This window comes from Microtus pennsylvanicus, chromosome 2 (genome assembly GCF_037038515.1).
Source record: "Microtus pennsylvanicus isolate mMicPen1 chromosome 2, mMicPen1.hap1, whole genome shotgun sequence".
NCBI lineage: Eukaryota > Metazoa > Chordata > Mammalia > Rodentia > Cricetidae > Microtus > Microtus pennsylvanicus.
Window position 1 is genome coordinate 117,821,822 of NC_134580.1, and position 20,665 is coordinate 117,842,486.

A 20,665-nucleotide genomic window follows, 5' to 3' on the forward strand; every position below is an offset into this window, starting at 1 on the left:
GGAAATATTACCAAGTGAGTTCTTTCTGTCTTCTAGGGATGTCTGTTTTGGAATAGTAAAGTGTGAAGTATCATCTGTTATTCCATCAAAAAGAAGCCAATGGGATGCATGCCCTTTCCCTTATATCCCACTGGAGGGATAAAGTACTTCTTTAATGACGGCTTAGAACTTCTGCAGCTGTTATTAAAATTTAAATGAAGGCTTACCGAGATCATTGCACTATCAAGGCATTTTAGAGACATATTTTAGTTCAGAACAGCATGGAGTACATAGAACTCTTTATGGACTTGATTCCCAGAGAATGGATTCATTATGAAGATGAAGCATTAGCAGAAGGAAGTTTTTGGTAATGCCTGAGAAACTGTGCCTTTTGCTTTCCATTTGATTCATTCTGAAACAAGTAACTGAGGAGTTCTTAAAAAGCACACATGTAAATAAGTATTGTCCTACTACTCTGAGCTCTAATTCAGAATGATTTAATGTGTGTCTTTTCATTTCGAGCTTTGCAGTTTATTTCATTGTTTTTATTGTATCACATTTGGTGTTGTTTTGTTTTCAGTATGCACATTTACTTCCAAATAAATAGAATGACAGTCTTGTTTCTGTCTGACTTTTGGCATTTACATAAACAATGTTTCCTAATGTCCTTCAGCCTAATGTCTAGCTGTAATAAGCCTGCACTGTGATCTGAGCTATGGAAGCAGTGCTTAAACGACTGAGGGTCAGTTCCCTTTTCTGACTTTGTGAGCCAATTCCGAAGTTATTTCTTTGAACCTTCCTGTTCTATCTATTATTCTACAATGAACAGATGACTCTGTCTTTTTAATTCATGAAAAATTAAGTATAACAAAAGAATAGCAACCCTAACATGCTCTCTGTAGTGTCCTTGGACTGTTACTTTACATTTAGTTTAGGTTTTGTTCCCATTTTAGAGGTAGCACACTTTTTTTTATTGTTTATTACATGTTAGATTAACCCTTGTGATCGAGCTCTTTGGTTAGTTGTGTATAGTCTTTTGAGATCTTGTGTCGTCATGTATTTATTTTTTAGGCTGTTCATCTTTTCTCTACTGTCTATAATAGTGGTCTTATGTTTGACCTTAAAGTATTGTTCCTTTCACAGGGATTTGCCTTGGGGTTGTGCTCCTTGTCCTCCCTGCTAATCTTTCTTCCTCCGTCTCTCCTTCTTTCTTCCGTCTCTCCTTTATTTCTCTCTCTCCCTCCCTCCCTTCATTCTTTTCTTTCCCTTTTCTCTTTTTTTCTTTCTCTCTCCTCTCTCTTTTCTTTCTTTCTGTCTTTTCCTTTCCTTTTCTGTCTTGTCCTGTTCTGTCCTCCCTCCCTCCCTCCCTCCCCCCTCCCTCCCTCTCCCCTTCCCCCTCCCTCCTTTTCCACAGGGTCTAACTCTGCATTGCTTAGGTTGGCCTAGAACTCATTCTGTAACCCAGGTTGACCCTGAACATGTGACAGTCCTCTTGCTCCAACCCCCAAGTACTAGGATTACAGGTGTGAGCCACTATATCAGGCCTTACTTTCTTTTTCCTCCTTTCCTTTCCTTTCCTTTCCTTTCCTTTCCTTTCCTTTCCTTTCCTTTCCTTTCCTTTCCTTTCCTTTCCTTTCCTTTCCTTTCCTTTCCTCTCTTTCCTCTCTTTCCTTTCCTTTTTCCTTTTCCTTTTCTTTCCTTTAGTACCTCATAGTGTCATGGATTTCAGTTATATTTGAATGAAACTAGTGTTTCTAAAGTCATTCAGTAATGATGATGAACATAATAAGTTACCGAAGTCCTGTTTTGTGTTCTTCGCTGTTTTTCAATGCCTTATATATAAGGGTTATATCAGTTGATCTCTGAACTCATGAAAGTAGAAAATGGTATGAGGTAATGTAGGGTTAAGCTTTAGATGTATTTGTCCCATTTCAAACCTTAGTTGGTACCACTCTACAAGCTCCAGGATGTTATGTAAGTTTTCTGACCTCACTGCCTTAGTTACCTCACCTAAAAGTTGGGAAGAATACCTGTCTAATTCTCTCATGAAGGAATTGAAACATAAAGAGATGAGGAAATTGATCTAAGACAATATAGATTTAGGTCATAGGCCAAACTCTGTCAACCACTGCTCTGTTTTTGTGCTATTGGACACCCAGTCGATAAGGCAGTGGCTTTGTAAAGTAATTCATGTTTTTTTCTGACTTTCCTGTAGAACTTGATAGCATTTTCTTCTTGTATTTATTAAAGCTCTTTCCTCTATATCACTTGAACTTCTTAACCTTGACAACAACTAGATTTTATGTCATTATTCTCCTTTGTAACTGTTGTTAACTTCAACAAATTTTCTGTTTTTTCCTGTTTTCTGTCCTCTTCCTCTAGTGCCAGAAATTTATTTCTTATATTAAAAATAAGTAGCCCTTTTTCCTGCTTCCTAGTGGATCATCTTCTGCACAAACCAGGATATTCCTAACCAACTTTAAATTAGTGGTCTTTTTTTTTTTTTATAGAAGGAGGGCTAATGCCACAGCATCCCATACAAATCCTTGCACAGTTTCACTTTATTTTTGGCTGTTTTTCTTTTCTGTGGATCTTCTGTTCCAGATAAAATCTTAGAGTTTCATTAAAGTATTTGCATCACCTTGCTTTTATTGTTGTTCTGTTAGTTGAAATGCCCTTACTCTTTTCCTCTTCATGGGAAGACTCTTATCTGTGCTTCGTTAGTCATGACTTGTTATGAAAATTATTTTAGTGATACAAACATCGGAAACACTTGGCATCCGGTGAGCTCTTTATAAACAGCATCTGCTTTTCTAAGATGTTGTTTTATATTTTAATCTTAAAGTGTATATTTAAAGTATGTATGTTCTACCACCATAGTGCTATTACTGAATTGAGAGTACTCTCGTTGTTGATAGCCTGGAAAAAATGAGGAAACAGCTTTGTAGCTACCTTTCTTGTGCTTTCACTGTTTGGACACACCTGTCTCAGCAGTCTGCGCTTTCTTTAGTTGATACTATTTTGTAACTTACTCATTTGCTCTTTTGCCATGGGAACTGACAGATCATTGTTCCTGAAGTCTGTGAATGCTTCACCTAATATGTGGCCCACGTTAGTCCATGATTATAGGAAGAAATGACTCATTTTTTGGGCCACCTTAGGGACTTTGTTCCTACCAGCTTTAATTTTACATTTCTTGCTAGTGTTGAACTAATTTGACCTCCTTTAACCCTCAAATATGAAATCATTGGATTGCATTAAGTCTTTGGTTAGTGTAGCATGATTAATATTTATAAATGTTTTCAGTAGTTCCCAAGATTAAAATTTAAATGCAAATGGAGATTCTGCTTTTATTTTGCAAGAACGTTTGCTGAAGATGACCTTAGAGGAGAGACGCAAAGAATACATAAGGGACTATGTTCCTCTGAGCACCATCATGTCATGGAAGGAGGAGATGAGGAGCAAGGGCCAAAATGATGGTAAGTTTCTCAGAACAATTTCTAGGCATATGCTCTTCCTATATATATCTTGTAAGACAATTGTTGACAGATATGAATAATTGATATTCATGAAGAAGGTATTTTTGAAATAATTACTTTCATGTTTGAAATTATTGTTTGATTGCTTTTGGTTACCTGCTGTATCCTTCTTAAGCTTAGGAATGTATAGTAACATAATTAATGTTCTGAAATATACATGTTTTCAGTACAGTGTTTTTTTGCAAGTATTTTTTTTATTCTTTAAAAACTATTCTGTGTCAGATTTTAAGAGAAAATGCTATAGAGATTTACTCATTGACGGTGTGGCATTTTGAGTTTGCGTTAGTTCCATTTCTATTGGGTTTTCCTAGGTTATTTTAATGGTTTTGCATATGGTTAAGATTGTATATTGCAATACAGAAAAACAATAACATTTCAGATAACTTTAGAGAATGTATGTTTTATTTGGTATGGTATTATTTTTACATGTAAAATCATTTGACAAAATTTTCTTAGTCTTTTTGGTTTGATAGAAGTCTGGATTGCATTAGAAGAGTATATGTAAATTTTAAGCATTAAGAGGATACATGAAAATTGGTTATTCCATATCTAGTGGTCTGCCTGAAATCATATACACCCAAGCAACACTAAATGGAATCAGCAAGTTGTATTTATTTATTTTATGCATAGTATTTGCATAAATAGTAAAGTCTCCAAAGAAAAAGAGGCCATTCATTTGACAGGGAGATGGAAGGGGTCGGAGGGAGGAAAGGGAAGGAAGGAAATAATGTAATTATATTTTAATAAAAAATTTTTTAAAGTTTCTAAACAGGAAATCATACATTTAAAAGATGTTTGATATGCTTATCTCAGAATTAGTAGTCATTGGTGTTAATCTTTATGTAAAGTTTAGACGAAAAGCACCCTTCAGAGCAGGGAAATCTGCTTTATGAAGTGGACTTGAACTATTAGGACAGGTGGTGTCCTTAGATTGATGGCAGTGTACAGGGTACAGAGTACCTTGGGTTCAGAAAATGAGACCCAAGCATGGAGTTCTGGACAGAGCCTGTGGAGAAAAACAGCTAATTTAAGATTTGGTGTTTGTAAAGACCACACAGTTAGGGTTGGGCAGGAGTGGTGACGTGTGTGAAGCTGAGGCTGGAGCACAGCTAGAGGTCTGACAGCTTGGACAGTTGTCCCTTCAAGGCCAATTTAGGCTGTGTAGCCAGACACTGTTTAAAAAACAAACAGCTGCAACCACAACAAAGGCTTGTTAGGCTGAGTGACTGATGTGTTCAATGGGTAGGTGGGACAGTGACTTCCCTCAAGGTTTTGTGGTGTCCTAGGATGTGGAGTAAAAACACTCATCCATTGCTGGTGGGAATGCAAACTTGTACAACCACTTTAGAAATCAGTATGGTGGTTTCTTAGAAAATTGGTAATCAACCTACCTCAGGATCTAGCAATACCACTCTTGGGCATATACCCAAAAGATGCTCAATAATACTACAAAGACATATGTTTAACTATGTTCATAGCAGCATTGTTTGTAATAGCCAGAGCCTGGAAACAGCCCCGATGCCCCTCAACAAAAGATTGGATAAAGAAAGTGTGGCACATTTACACATTAGAGTCCATTACATTTCAGTGATAAAAAACAATGACATCTTGAATTTTGCATGCAAATGGGTGAAACTAGAAAACATCATCCTGAGTGAGGAAACCCAGACCCAAAAAGATGAATATGGTATGTACTCACTTGTAAGTCGATACTAGCTATAAACAAAGGACATTGAGCCTATAGTTCATGATCCTAGAGAAGCTAAGTAACAAGGTGAACCCTAAGAAAAACATATATAGATCCACCTGGAAAGTCAAAATAGACAAAATCGCCTGACAGAATTGGGAACGTGGGGGTAGTGGGAGAAGGGGTGGTGGAGGGAAACAGAAGGGGAGAAGGGGAAGGGTGAGGAGAACTTGAGGGATTGTGATAGTCAAGATGGAGGAAGGACAGATGAGAGCAAGGTAAGACATATCTTGATTGAGGGAGCCATTATGGGGTTAGCAAGAAGCCTGACTCTAGAGAAATTTTCAGGAATTCACAAGGATGACCCCAGCTAAGATCTTCTTTTGTTTATAAGCAACTGGTATTGAATAATTAGCTCTATGCCTAGAAAAAAATCTCCATTTGCTTCTCTCTTTCATCTGATTACCTTTTTGCTCACTATAGTAGCTGGTCAGTTCTCTAAGGATATTGCACATGATGTTCTTTTTAGCAAATTTGGTCTCTTGGGATAGAGTTAGATTCCTGCTGCTGGTGGAGCAGTTCAAAGAGCAGTAGCTGATGCTCAGGCTGCTATGCAGTGTTGGAATGGCAGTGTTTAGGAACTTGATTTTCTTGATGGCTTCTTCTGTTTTCTTTATTTTTTTTACATTTATTTATTTAGCAATTTGTGTGTGTGTGTGTATGTGTGTGCACGCACGTGTGTGTGTGCTGTGTGCTGTGTGCATGTGTGTGTATTAGGGGACAAGCTACATTAATGCCACAGCCCAGGTGTCCAGGTCAGAGCACAACTTGTAGGAGTCCGATTCCCACTTCCACTATGTGTCCTGGGAATATAGTTTCAGTTTTCAAGCTTGGTGGCAAGCGTCTTTATCTGTTGAACATCTTTATCTTATAGGTCCAGGCTACTTCTGTTTTAAACATTCAGTCAAAAAGTAACCATATGTGGTAGAATTTTGTTGTTAGAATTCACAGTAGTTTGGTGTGTTCAGGAATACCACATGCTAAAATGTTAAATATTTTATATTTATTATAAATATTAAATAACTGCCAAATTAGAAAATATGCATAGAATAACTCCTGACATGTTCTTGTCTTACATGACACTGTGTATTTAATCCTGTGTCTCAATTATGAACTTATAATTTACAAGTCATTTGCAGTTTTTTAATGCACTACTTTTTTTTTTACCTGTTATGCAGTTTTGAACCTGAATGTATTCTGTGAGAAATTAGGTGATGTGACTTGAGTTGTATTTCTATTAAACAGTGTTTTATTTTTTCTGTGTGACATTTGAAATGTTATTTGCCCTTGTCTGTTATAACCTGGAAACTGGTGACTGGCCTTGTCCTTGTCCTTGAAATGTATCAGCTCACTATATAAGTGATGTTTGCTAATTTCTTCAATTGTACACACTTTACATATTCTTCATATGCACTTCCTTGTCATCTCTTTAGTACTAAGTCTTAATAAATTGTTAGTCAAGACAGTTTCAGTGCTTTAAAAGATGTTCAGTTAATTGGTGAATAGGATCACAATACATTATGTACATGCATGAAATGTCACAGTAAAATTTATTTTGTATAATTAGACACAGTGGGACGTTGCACATATGAACTCACAGTGTTTGTGTCAGCATGCATAAGACCCGAGTAAGCGCCAGCCAGATAAAATCCCCTTGTGGAGGAGGGCAGGAATCCCTGTCCCTAGCTGAGGAGCTACTAGCTTTTGATGGTTGCTGAGAGAGATAGTTTATTTTTTTTTAATGGTGTCAACCCTGGCAGTCACTCATAGGTGGTTAGTACAAACTGGACTTGATGGTTTTAAAAAAGAGAGAAGAAAAGTATGACCAAAATACATTGTATGGACGTTTCACAAAGAATTAATAAAAACATTATTTAAAGCAATAAATATGTAAACTAATATATGCTAATAAAATACTGGGAACTACCAAGGCCTTTGTTCATGCCAGAAAACTCTCTACCCACTGAGCTACATGTCTAGTCAGTGGGTCGTTACTTTGAATGTTTGACGTGCAATTGAGCAATAAAAATAACAAGTCCTTATAATTATTTTATTCAAATATCAGAAAATATTCTTAGAAAATGGTTTTGTTAGAAGAAAACCTTACATTTTGTATCTACTATATGTTTATATTCAAATCTGATCATAGATGTCATTTAGAAAACACCAAACTCTAAAATTATGAGGTTGCAGACTGTAATCTGAATTACTTAAACATTTCTCAAGGTAATTGAAATATTTTGACATGTATAGGTTGATTAAAGAGCAGAGGCACATTTATAACCTTTAGCTTCTTTCATATTAAAGTTAGGATGATAGCATAAAAGTTCAGTATTATTGATTCTCCTTTCATTTGAACTAATTTCTACTCTTAAAAATTATTACTGTGAAAAGTGATGGCCCATCAGATCTGATACTGCTTGTCTGTAATTCCAGTATCCCAACTACTTTAGAGGCTGAAGCAGGTGGATTTTAAGTTACAGGTTTGTCTGGTCAACAGTGTGATATCTTTTCTCTCAAAAATTTTTTTTAATTAGAAAGAGAAAAAAATTAAGCCCTAACCACTGAATCCTTTACTCGCTTTACTTTGAGATCTAATTTGAGTAGAATTTGAAATCCCGGTCAGTGAATGACTTATGTACCAAGCTGAAAAGTCATGTTTAGAAATCATCAAAGAAAACTTTTTCATTTTGACATGGTTTTTAAATTTTATTTTTAATCATATTCTCTGGTAATTTTACATAGGAATGTAATGTAATGATTAATATCCTCTTCCCCACTAACCTTCCAACTCTAGGACCACATGTGTCTCTAGTCTTTAGAACTTCTTTTGTTAGTATATTTTAATCATCTTTCAATATTAGTATATAATCTAGTACTTTTATTTTAGTAAGTTCATAAATACCACTTTTGGATAACAGTATGTTTATTAATTGTAAGAAACAAGGAAATTAGAATGTAAATGCTTATGCTACAGAAGAGTATATGGAGAAGCATGTGGGTATAGAGTTTTGTATGACATGCAGTACTTTGCTTTTGTTTTTCCTTTTCCCCCCTTTTATTGAAAATACATGTTTTCCTCACATACCCTAATTATGATTTTCCCTCTCTCTACTTCTCCCAGTCCCCCCTCCCAATACCTGGATCTACTCCCTCTCTGTCTGTCATTGGATAACAAGCTTTTAAGCAATAGTGATAAAATATGATAAGCTAAAAAAATTCTCACAAATTGGAATTGGACAAAACAAACAAACAGAAGGAAAAGAGTCAAGAGAAGGCACAGGAATTAGAGACCCACTCCTTGGCATACCCAAGGAATCCCATAAAAACACAAACTGGAAGCCATAATATATATGCAAAGGACCTGATGCAAACCTGTGTAGGTCCGGTGCGTGCTGCCCCAGTCTCTGAGTTCATATGCGCTTTGATCACATTGATTTAGAGGGACTTGTTTTCTCGGTGTCCTCCATCCTCTCTGACTCTTACACTCTTTCTGTTCCAAATAAATAAATAAATAAAAAGCAAAAAGCAACGTAGCAATAAAAGATTCCTAGTGGCATTTCGCTGTGCTCATGATCAGCACCTTGCTCAGTCATCATCAGAGAAGCTTCTTCCTGCAGTCGATGGGAACAAATATGGAGACCAGTAGCTATACATTATGCAAAGAATAAGAGACCTTGGAACACTCAACTGCAAACAGTTGTCTCCATCTAATCCTTCCTATCAGGGCTCAAGGAACCCTATGGAAGAGGAAGCCGAATGAGTTTTGTTTTTAACTGAATAGCTGTAAAAAGTGAAGTTGGTGCTGGAGTGGCGATGGAGATGGCCGGTGTGTTAAGTGCTTGCTATGCTAAGGATCTCTAGAACGTACCCAAAAGTCCAGTAGGCATGGTGACTGACTGTAATCCCGGCATTTGGGAAGCAAGTACAGGGGATCTCAGGGCAAACTGACTACCTAGATTAGCTGATCAGCAAATTCTGGGTTCAATTGAGAGTCCTTGCTTCAATAAATAAAGTGGGGAGGAGTAGAGAAAGACTCTCAGTGTCAATCCTGAACCTCTACTTGCGTATGTATGTGTATATGTGTCTGCAAACACATGCATCTGCACACATACAAACATGGATGAACACCACATGCACAAAAGAGAAAAATAGAAGTACTATTTCAGACTTTTATGGTATTAATTACATTATTTTATTAAATGTTGGATTATGGTTGAATGATAGAATATATTTGAAAATGACCAAATAGTTTAGAAATGGTATTAAACAGGATGGGTTTAATCCAGGCTTTTAGGAGTTCTGGAGAGGCAGATGCAGAGCAGGTGGGTCCCTGTAAGTTCAAGGCCAACCTGATAGACAAAGTAAATTCTAGGCCAACCCGGGCTACACAAGTGAAATGTTTGAAAAACGAAAAACTACAACAAGAAACCCAACCAACAAACAAAAACAGGATGGAATTTATAAAAATGTAAAAATTAAAAAGAAATATTCCTTAATCTGTTTTGATCTCTTTTTAGATTATATTCAGTTTGAACTCTGTAGTTTGAAAGTGAAATAATCTACAGAAACAGAAAAGAGCCAAGCACTGTAGTTTCTTAGATACAAATCTTTTGAGTGTATGTGATTTTATTTTTCCTTTGTAACTGATCTTAATGTGAATTTGATTTTAAAAATACTCATTTTGGGGTTGGAGAGAGATGCTCAGTTCTTAAGAGGACTGGCTGCTTGCAGAAAACCTGAGTTCAGTTCTCAACATCCATTTGGTCTGTCCACAGTCACCTGTAACTCTAGTTCCAGGACATTCTGCACCCTTTCCTGACCACTATGGGTACTGTATGCACATGGCACACAGACATCCAAGAGGGCAAAGCACCTGTACATATTATTTTGTGAAATAATAAATTAAAAAGTTTTAAAAATCTATAGAACTACTCTGATTTATTCTATAAGCAGTCACGAAGAGATAGTATACAACTAAAATCTGTATTTAAACAAAACAGCAAAATCGTTCTGAAGTCTTTACATGTGTTTTTATTCTTCAAGCTTTTGCTTTTTTGTTCTACTTGCAGCTAGCCATCTTCCTTTCTGTTTCTGGAGTATTCTGTGCTCTAGTACTGGAGGAAGCACTATTCATCTTGCCTGTATAATTATTATCATCTGTAACGTTTTGAAGTGGAAAGACTTGTGTTCCCCCCTAAGTTTTCCTTTGCTCACTTTTTGAAACAGTTTCTTTTCTGTGTTCCTTTTAAGAAAGTGATGATAACAACTGGCCCTATGTAGTCAATAGTAAGGTTGTCTGATGAGGATCCTTTATGATACTGTAATTACCATGAAAATGGGTACTGTATTGTCTTCAATATCTTTTGTGTCCCTGGTTGTCTAGCATAATGCATTTTACACAATAGATGGTGATTCATTGCCCTGTGAGGTTACTAAATAGTAAAGTCATTTGCTGATTAATATTTTCATTCATTGTTTTTCTTCCCACATTTCATGTTTTGTAAAGATTCATATGGGACCTTAGAAATTAATCCAGATACTTAACATGTTTAAAGGATGTTTTCATTATTCAGATTTTGACTGTTGTTTGCTTTTCCATGCTGTTTACATAAGACATTCTTTGTTATGCTGTTTAACCACATCTCACATTCCCCTTCTTATTCCTATATCTTTTCTTATTTCTCTTTAGCACCTCAATTTTTCTTTTTCATTATAATCTTCCATACATTTAATCATCTCAAATCTATCAGATGATTTTGACAACATGTAAGTAAGCATTGCAGATGTATCACCAGGTATTCAGTAAATTGTTTTTGTATAAAGCAAGTTAAAAGGTAGAAACCAAACCAATGATCTTAAATCTTATTTTATAAATTATTTTAAAATTAACTTAGAATTATGGTTTCAAGATGAAAAAAATAGTATTCTATTAGTTGTATTTTACACACTAAACTTCACAGTAAATGTGAGTTTCATATAAATATTAGTAGCTCAGTGCAAACAGACACCCATTTGTACAAGTTGGTGGTAGCCAAAGAGAACAAACTTTTAGTTCTAGTGGTCTTCCTGTTTGAGTCTTCAGAATGTGCCTTGCCCTCCATTTATTAATTTTAAATCTATGAATTATATAAGTATTGTCTTCTATGATATATTTAATTGCTGAAATTTTCTGTGAACACGAACCAAATGTAGGTCACTTTTGTTTTAAGCCTTTGATTTACAAGGCTGTGGACTATTGATGTAACACAGCATAGATAATGGGTGTAGTTTAAGAGAAGTGGCCAAGTGTATGCCCAAGCAGTGGAAAACCTGGAAGATTTTTAAGACTAAGATGTACGATGAGGATAAATTTGTGACTGTGCATATAATGACTGAGAGACTGTGAGGACTTCACACCCTTTCTGCTTTATTAAAATAATTCATTTTCTTCTTTTCCTTGGAGATACATCTCTTTTTAAATATTTTTCCTGTGTCTGATAAGCACTCTTTCTTATTTATCTCTGTATCATTCAGTTTTCTAATATATCAATTCATTATTAGATTAATTGGTGTGTGCATGCATGTGTGCGTGTATATTCACAGGGATGCAGGAGGTTGCCAACTTCCCAATCCATTCTTGTAAGATTTTAAACTACTTAATTTTTTTATTGTGATAAAATGCAATATAAAATTTACTATTTTAATCTTTTCAACAGTGCTCTTGGCATAGTGGAAGATTCCCATTGTAGTCCTTTTGAGTATAGAATTCAGTGGCTTTAAGTGAATATACAGTGCATGTAACCATCCCTAGCGTTCATTACAGAACTTTTTCATCTTTCCAAACAGAAACTTTGTAACTGAGAAACAAAACTGTTGGTTTGTCCTACTTACCCAGCTACTGTTACTACATTGTTTCTGATTTTGTTAGTTCTGGATGCCAGATGTGAGTAGAATCATATAGTAGTTGTCTTTTGTTATCTGGCCTTTTACACTTAACACACCATTGTGTCGTGTCAGAATTTTGATTTTAGTTGCATATCTTAGAGATTATATTAAATATCATGAAAACATTTTTTTATAAAGAGTTTTATGGTGACTGGGAGGGAGTAGCACATGCCTTTAATCCCAGCACTGCAGGCAGAGGCAGGCAGTTGTCTGTGAGTTCCAGGCCAGCCTGGTCTACAGAGCAAGACAGCCATGGCTACACAAAGAAACTCTGTCTCAAAAGACCAAAAAAACAAAAAACAAAAACAAAAAAACCCAAAAAAACCCCAAAACAACAGCAACAAAAAAAGAGTTTAATGAATTTTTGTTTTACATTTAGTGTTTGATTCACTTTGCGCTAATTTTTGTGTATGATATAAAGTAAAGTACATTTTATTTCACATGTGAATATCCTGCTTTCTAGTATCTGTTATTTAAAATTCTGTTCTTTTTAAGACCTTTGGCTAGTCATGGTACCCTTTTTGAAAACCAACTTTAAAATGTCCCATTATCTATAAATCTGGACTAATGCCTGTCACACTGCTTCAATAATGTAGCTTTGTAGTAAGCTTTGAAATCATGAAGTTTGAGTCCTTTGCTTTGTTCTTTTTTAATTTTCCATGATTAGTTGTATTTGATGTTTATTGAGATAATATGAGTTTTGATTTTTTTCCCAAAAATACCTTCAGAATTTTGATAGAGATTGTGTTGAAGCTATAGACTGCTTTGGGTAGTGATATTATCTTTGCCATGATTTAATATTTCAATCAACCAGTGGTATGTCTTTCTGTTTATGTTGTTTTTAACTTTTAAAATGTTAATTTAGTTTTATATGTAGAATCTTTCACCTGCTTGGTTGACTAGCTTCATTCTTTTTCAGGTCATTGTAAATGGAAATGTCTCAATTTTTTTTATCAATGGTTATTACTTTTATAAATTCAACTGATATTTGTATATAGTTTTGTATAGCAACTGTGATGAATTAGAGCTAATTATCATTTTTTTCTGACTCTTGCTGTATATAATAACTGTGAACAGAGAAAATTTTACTACTTTTCCACTTAGGATGCCTTTCATGTCATCTGGTGTATTTTGCTCTGACTGGAATGTTCCAGTACTGTGTTAATGAGAAGTAGTAACAGTGGACATCTTTGTTTTATTCTGATTTGGGGAAAATGCTTTCAGTTTTTTACTGTCGGGTGTGATGATATTTGTGAATTTTTAGGCTTCTATTATATTAATTTTTAGACATTTTGTACATTTCTGTTATGTTTAGGAAATTTCTGAAAGAGGATTGGATTTGGTCAAGTGTTTCTCTGTGCTATTTGAGGTAATAATGTAGTTGTTACTCTTCACTTCCCAGCCTCGAAATTTCAGTAGACTGTAGATTTCTGGAAATATATCAATGCCATTTAGAGGTGTAGGCTTGGCAATGACACCTGTTAGTTTCATTCACATTTTGAATCAAATATCAAGTCATATGGTCATATTTAATTGTCAAGAAGAGAGCAGACAGGAAACCAGTTTTTGTAAATATCAGTATGCCACATTACCGCTCACTTCTTAAATAATCATTCTATTGAAAACAGCTGCAGAATACACTGTTGCTTTGTATTCCAGTAAAGAAGGAAAAATAAACATTGCCAATTAAACTATTGTGAATTCTTTAAAAGTTACCAGTTTCAATAAATGTAAAAAGCAAAACTTTCTCTTTGAATCTATTCAGAACACTTTTGGATTTACTCAGTCATTCCATCACATTTTCCTTGAACATACATGGAAACGATTGAAATATATTGCTTAAGGTACTCACTCTTTAGATGTCTTGGCATTCAGTCCAGTGTACCCGAATGATTTTTTTCCACCCCAGCTGTTGATGTGTATGTTGAGAGAGTTGGTGATATAGTACTGCTTAAAAATTTACTCTACTTCTAGCTGAGATTTTTTTCTAAACCATTTATACATCTATTCTGCAATATTTAATGTTGGCATTTCCTAATATTTTCAGATTTTCAGCCAGTTAATGGGATTAATATCCTTTTCACAAGCGATCATTGATCTTCTTGTCTGAGTGCTGAGAGGTTGCAGTTGTCTTAGTATCACCAGAAATGGTAACTTTTATAAAGCAGGGCAAGCTGCCAACTCTAATAGCAGCAGTAATTGCCCTAATTGTATCGTAGCACCTGCCAACTTCACAAGTGTTAGTTTTAAAATAAATTTTCAAATTGGAACTATATAATAAATTTAAGTATAAATAATATAAATTCAAAATTGTGTGTGTGTGTGTGTGTGTGTGTGTGTGTGTGTGTGTGTGTGGTGTGTATTGGAGACAGGTTTCCATTATGTAGCTAGACCTTACAGTATAGACAGACTAATCTTGAACTCATGCAGATCCACCTTCTTTTGTCTCTTGAGTGTTGGGATTAAAGGCATGTGGCACCTGATGGCTCAGTTTTTATATTTTAACATTTGGGGATTTTCCCTTTAATGATGCATAGTCTAATAAAAATACTGTTTATTTTAAGTTACTAGACTATATTTTAGCGCATCATGGGGTCTGTCTTGGGAAATGATACTATGTGGTAGGTGAGATGGATGACTACCTATTTTTAAGGGCATTAGGCAACATTTTGGAGCACTTGTTTGAAGTTATGCATCTGATTTTAGAACAATATAATAACAATTTTTGGAGACTAGTTTGTCACATGTGGAACTGACTCCTGAAAGTGCACTTTCTGTCATTGGAAATAAATATTCTGAGGGATTCTGGATGAAAATCAGTCAGGCATAGTCAAAACAATTTCTTCATGGTTGATGATTGAACAGATGCCTAATGTGCCTGACTTGACTGTGAGATTATTGTTCTAAGATAAACTCACCTTGTATTTAGTGGTATTCCCTTTCTGACCATTGTCAGTACAGAGTAACATAGTAGTACTATTTGGTGATCAAAAGACCTGTGAGTTTATTCAAAGGCAGTTAAATACAGAGATTATTCTGTTTATAATTGGTTAAATACATTAAACCAGGCAATTCATTGCAGTGTTGATTGGCACAGTGGAAAAGTGGAACTAAGAAATGGTATTTTTTCCTTGGCTGATTTGCTTGTAAAATATTGTAAACTTGACTTTTCTGGAAGCACATTCTGTCACTGATTTTCTTAGGATTTACCTGGTTTTAGGACCATTGTGAATTTTATTCATATTGGTAATAAGACAATTTTAGGGAAGTGACTCATGTACCTATCTACCCCTCACACACCTTAGCTCTGTTTTTTTGATTTGTTTAGATAGATCTTGACAGAGCAGAAGGTATGCTTCTTATAAATCTGTCATGTGACTTACCATTGTTTTCACTCCCCACCACTCCTGGTTTGCTTTTTTCGTTTGTAATCGCCAACCACTGTTGTGACTTTATTGATGAATTATGAGCTGAGAGTTAAAGACACTGTCTTAAAGAAACAAGTTGGTTGAAGCTGGAGATGCCACTCGGGATAGTGTTCTTGTCTGAAAGGCAAAACTGTGGATTGAATCCCTGGCATCATCATCAGTGCTGTGAGTTATAGTAATAATAATTAGGCAAAGCTGTGGGTTAGATCCCTAGCAGTATAACAACAAATGATTAAAATAAATTAAAAGGTCAGGTATATGTGAAGCATAAAAATGCAAAGCAATACGGTTTCTGTCTTATAGCTGTCTCTATCTATGTCTATATCTGTATCTGTATATCTGTATGTAAACTCAAAGAAATCTAACATGGTGATACATACCAAACTTTGGTTTCCTTTGGGAGGAAAAGGAAGGCATTGTTCTCTTAATACCGATTAAAAATTTCCTTACATTCGATAGTGAATAAATAGCTATTTATTCAGTAATACTTTATACTTCTTTGTATACTTAATCTGCTTTATAGTATTTTTTTTTTAAATAGAGGAAGGCAGGAGATGTAGTTCAATTGAAGATTGTTTGCCTCTCATGAACTAAGGCCTTGAGTTCTACCTCCAGCAAAAGGAAGTAGTAAGAAGTGACATTGATAGTCAAGCCAAATTTACTTGTAGAAAGTACATGGTAAAATTAAACATTGTATGAGAAAAGTTTGAATAGAATAGATAATGGGAAATTATTAGTTGAGAAACAGGAATTCTGGAAATAAATACAGTACACATAAAAAAGGTAGCAATTTGTAAATTAGTAAAATGAAACTTTCCTGATGTGGAAAAAAAACAAATAAGGTACACTGGAGAAAACTTCTGGTAAAATCAAACTTTTGGATTTCAAGGACCAACAACAAAGAAAAATCAAGTTTCCTGGTAAAGTTAAACGGGCCTAACTAAAAAATTATCTGAGTGGTATTTGCTTCTTCTATGTAGCCCTGTATTCGCTAAGGAATAGTGGGAAAATTTCTGTCAATTCTGAGATGCAAGTGCCGTGATCCTAGAATTCTGTGTAGAGTAAAACCTTATCAACTGTGAAGATAAAACATGTTGCTTCAAAAGGTCTATGAACTTTTGATACAGAGGAATAATTATAGTACGTAGAAGTACTAAGCAAAATGCAATGAATCAGAGTAGGGAGCTCTTGACCAAAAGAGAAATGTATGCATTAAGTATCAACATAAGCAAAAATTTCAAGCCCAAATAATCAGTTGAACATAAAGTTAAATCTAAGAATGGGTAAGAATGTACTTTTTTACGGGCTATACATTTTTAAAGAAAATACTTGTAATAAAATGGTAGGCATGGAAGAAAAATGACCATTGAATAAATTATAGATGACTTAGTACCACGTGTGCTGAAACGGATGGGAGTAGGTCGGAGGTTAAGGAAAACTGCACTGTGTAGTGTGCAATGTAAAGGATTCCTCTGTACAGAGTTGGAGGAGAAGGTATCTCAAATACTTGTTGGAAATTTGAGGAGAATTTCAGTTAAAGAAAACAAATGATCTGTTCATCAATACTCCCCCTATCTGTGCAAAAGAACTAAATATGTTTGAGAGATCAAGAAAGAAAAGCATGGTGGCATACAAGTGAAATTGCTGCGCTTGCAGGGCTTCGGAGGGAAGGTGGTTAGTTAGCTCAAGGCTTTCTCAGCTACATAGGGGATGCCTTGTCTCAGTGAACAACAAACAAGGCCAAGTGGCACTGTGCAAGAAGAACTGCACTGAGTAGTAAGAACGCGGGACACTGGTGCCACATATTCTGGGAGTATTTCTTGATGATGCAAAGCAGGCTGAATGAGAGGAACAAAGAAAACCACAATTGAAAGTGAAAAGTCTTAGAGGCTTGGTAGACCTCAAAGAACTGTTATCTGTGGCTACTGGAGTTCAGGGGTTCTATCCCTAACATGTGCCCATGCCCCCATGCATGGTTGTACCCCTCAAGTGTTAAAATACTCCATATCCACATATAAACTAAACCTGAGGTGGAGTGTTGGGTCTAAATTGGAGGTAGATGGTTGTCTGGACTAGCATTCTCAAACTAAAAAGGAAAAATACATAAAAGAATTAGAAATAGAAATAAAAATTCCAATCACTGAAACGAAACTCCATTTGTATTCTAATGGACTCAAAGGATCTGAGTGAACTGTAGACTAACAGATTTTAAAACTGTGGAGCAGCTTGTCCTCTGCTTTCCTCCTTTATATACAGAGTGTCAGCAGGAATGTCTCCAGAGCAGAGCTGTGGCTTCTGCTGTGCAGACGGTGATTCTGAAGATTTCTGTCATGTGTTGAGAGTGTTCACGGAGTGAGCCAAAGTGGAACTTAGCCCTGTAACAAACTCTTGGAGAATGACAGTGCGTAGACCTGTGGGAGAATGTAGTAAGATAGTTCTGGAGCATTATTAATAATTCTGGTTATCATGGCTCACTAGAAAACTAGTAATATAAAACTTAAGGGGAAAACCTTACAGAAAGCCAATGATACAAAATACAATGTTAACAACAATAAGGAATATTCCTAGGAATTGGAACAGGGTAAAAAATAAGTAGAACTTAATTTTTTTCTCAAAATTGTTAGTATAAAATTGTCAAAAAGGACTTTTTAAAAGATGAAATATGCATAGGTCCAAGAAACTAAAAATATGACTGTTAAATTCTTCAAAGGGAGGAGGGGAAATTTAATTGTCAATGTAGAAATAAAGTTGAGTTTAAAGATAAAAGTAACACAGGGCATAGAAATCAGCTACTTCAGTCTTCAGAGGAGACAGGAACAGAATAGAAAATAAGAAATAAAGCAAAATTCCTAGTGGTCAATGAATTATGCATTAATACTAAAATGCGTGAGTGATACTGATAATGCACTTATAAGAAAATAAGCCAGGATATATTGTGAAGAAGAAAGATGTGAGAACAGTGTGGTAATACGACACTTATGGTCAGAAATTATGTGCAATTTCATAAAATCACAGGACAGAGTAGAGGACGTGAAATGTTAATAAGATCTTCCTTTTGAGAAAAACAATGGAGAAATAAGGAATATTTTTTTTTCCTTTTTTCTTAACACAATGTTGTTCTGTAAGAAATGCTCAACTCAAAGTAAAGGTTACATTTGAATTAAAAAGGAGGATGACATCATTCGGGTAGCAGTGGTGATCTGGACCTCTTTAATAGTTGCAATAGAAGCTACAAACCTGTAGCTTCTTTATAAAATACAGTTTTCCATTACTCTTAAGAAATTGTTTTTTTTGAAACTCACATAAGTATTTTCAAACATTTCTCTGCAACATTTTATTTTTGCATAGAGTATTACTGTGGGGATGACCAATAATTCCCTTTTGCATTTGGATTTTATGCATGATGTATTTGTAGAGAATACCTTAAAATACTGATTTTTTTTTTTTTTTGGAAAGAAGGTTCCATACTTTAAAACAGGCTATCCTGGAGTTCACTCTATAGCTGGCCTTGAACTTATGGCTGTAGTATGAAAGAGCGGCCGGACTGCATTCCACCACCCTGAATAATTACCCCAAAATAATTACACGGAAACTGTATTCTTTTAAACACTGCCTGGCCCGTTAGTTACAGCCTCTTATTGGCTAGCTCTTACATATTGATCTAACCCATTTCTAATAATCTGTGTAGCCCACGAGGTGGCTTACCAGAGAGGATCTTAATCTGCATCTGTGTCCGGCAGGAGAATCATGGCGACTCCCTGACTCAGCTTTCTTTCTCCCAGCATTCTGTTCTGTTTACTCCACCCACCTAAAGGTTGGCCTATCAAATGGGCCTAGGCAGTTTCTTTATTAATTAACCAATGAAAGCAACAGATTAGAAAGAAATCACTCCCACATCATATGGCAATCCTGCCACAGCCTGTTGTGTGCTGGTTTAACAGATATGAGCTACTATTGCTTTACTCACAAAGTAATAATCTCTAGCATTTTTTTTTTTGAGGAAATGAGTCAGAATCTGTATGATAAAATAATGAATCATGAAGAAAATGTCCAAGAGAATGAGTCATGATTCTCAGGCATATTCTTGTGGTTTGTTTTGGGTTCTGTGTAGGAATTGCTCAGTATTAAAATAATAGTAATGAGAATAATCACAGAGGTGTGAAGGTGGTACTCTGGACTGCCTGAAAGGCTCCACCCCTTTTTTGAAGAGATGGATATAGTCCTTGGTCTTGATATGCCACATCTACTATAAACTTCTGAACCCTCCACCATCATTCAGGATGCATCCCTAATGATTGGCGAAATGGTGGAGAATGTCATGGGAGAGACAACCTGCGGATCCTTGCCTGAGACAAGTTATAGAAAGAAAGTTTTACAGGTATTATTCTTCTCGTCTCTTTTGCTTGGTGACTGTGCTTTTACTGGATAGAACAGTTATTTTTTTTTTTTAATGGACGGGTGGGCGATCTTGGGGAGTTTTGGAGATGGATGGCAGTGATAGAATGGAGAAGCGGTCTTTTCTAAGAGTAGTAGAAATTTTATAAAAAAGCGGGACCATTCTGTTTTTGTACTGCTTTTATTATTATTATCATAATAAAGAAGGTTGTATCATCATTCTTGAATTACAAGCTTGAGTTGGTAGTAAGATTCATCAGGAACGTTTAGGTATATAACATGCAGACTTCATAGTAATAGCTATCAAACACTTCCAAAAACCGGTAGAAAATGTTTAGAATTGTAAATTATATTGTTTTTTTTAAAAAAATTTGAATATGTACTTTAAAACTTAATTTGTGACAAACTTTATTATCTTTCCTTTAGCTGTGTTAATTGGCTGCTTAACCGTTTGACACCCTGATTTACTTCCCAGACATGACAATGTTTTAACATAGCTATGCGTTTTAATTAAGTGGCTAATTAAGTGCAGCTCCTTAAGTCTTACTTTCTTGATTTTTCCCTAGAGTAGTGGAGATTAAGTGCCCAGAGTTTAGGAAATGACTTTTATGATAGCTCTAGTCTCACTACAGCTTAAAATAGTACAAACT

At 35.4% G+C, this 20,665-nt stretch overlaps 1 protein-coding gene across 8 annotated transcripts in view; it reads left to right on the forward strand.

Annotated features, from left to right (window-relative positions):
- The window catches only part of Macrod2 (mono-ADP ribosylhydrolase 2), a 1,861,794-nt gene that overhangs the window by 2,141 nt on the left and 1,838,988 nt on the right, over positions 1-20,665 (forward strand). For all 8 annotated transcript variants that reach the window (XM_075962323.1, XM_075962324.1, XM_075962327.1 and 5 more), the window contains exon 2: positions 3,342-3,458. In XM_075962323.1, coding sequence (XP_075818438.1) covers positions 3,342-3,458 — 117 coding nt within the window. The remainder of the gene's footprint in view (positions 1-3,341; positions 3,459-20,665) is intronic.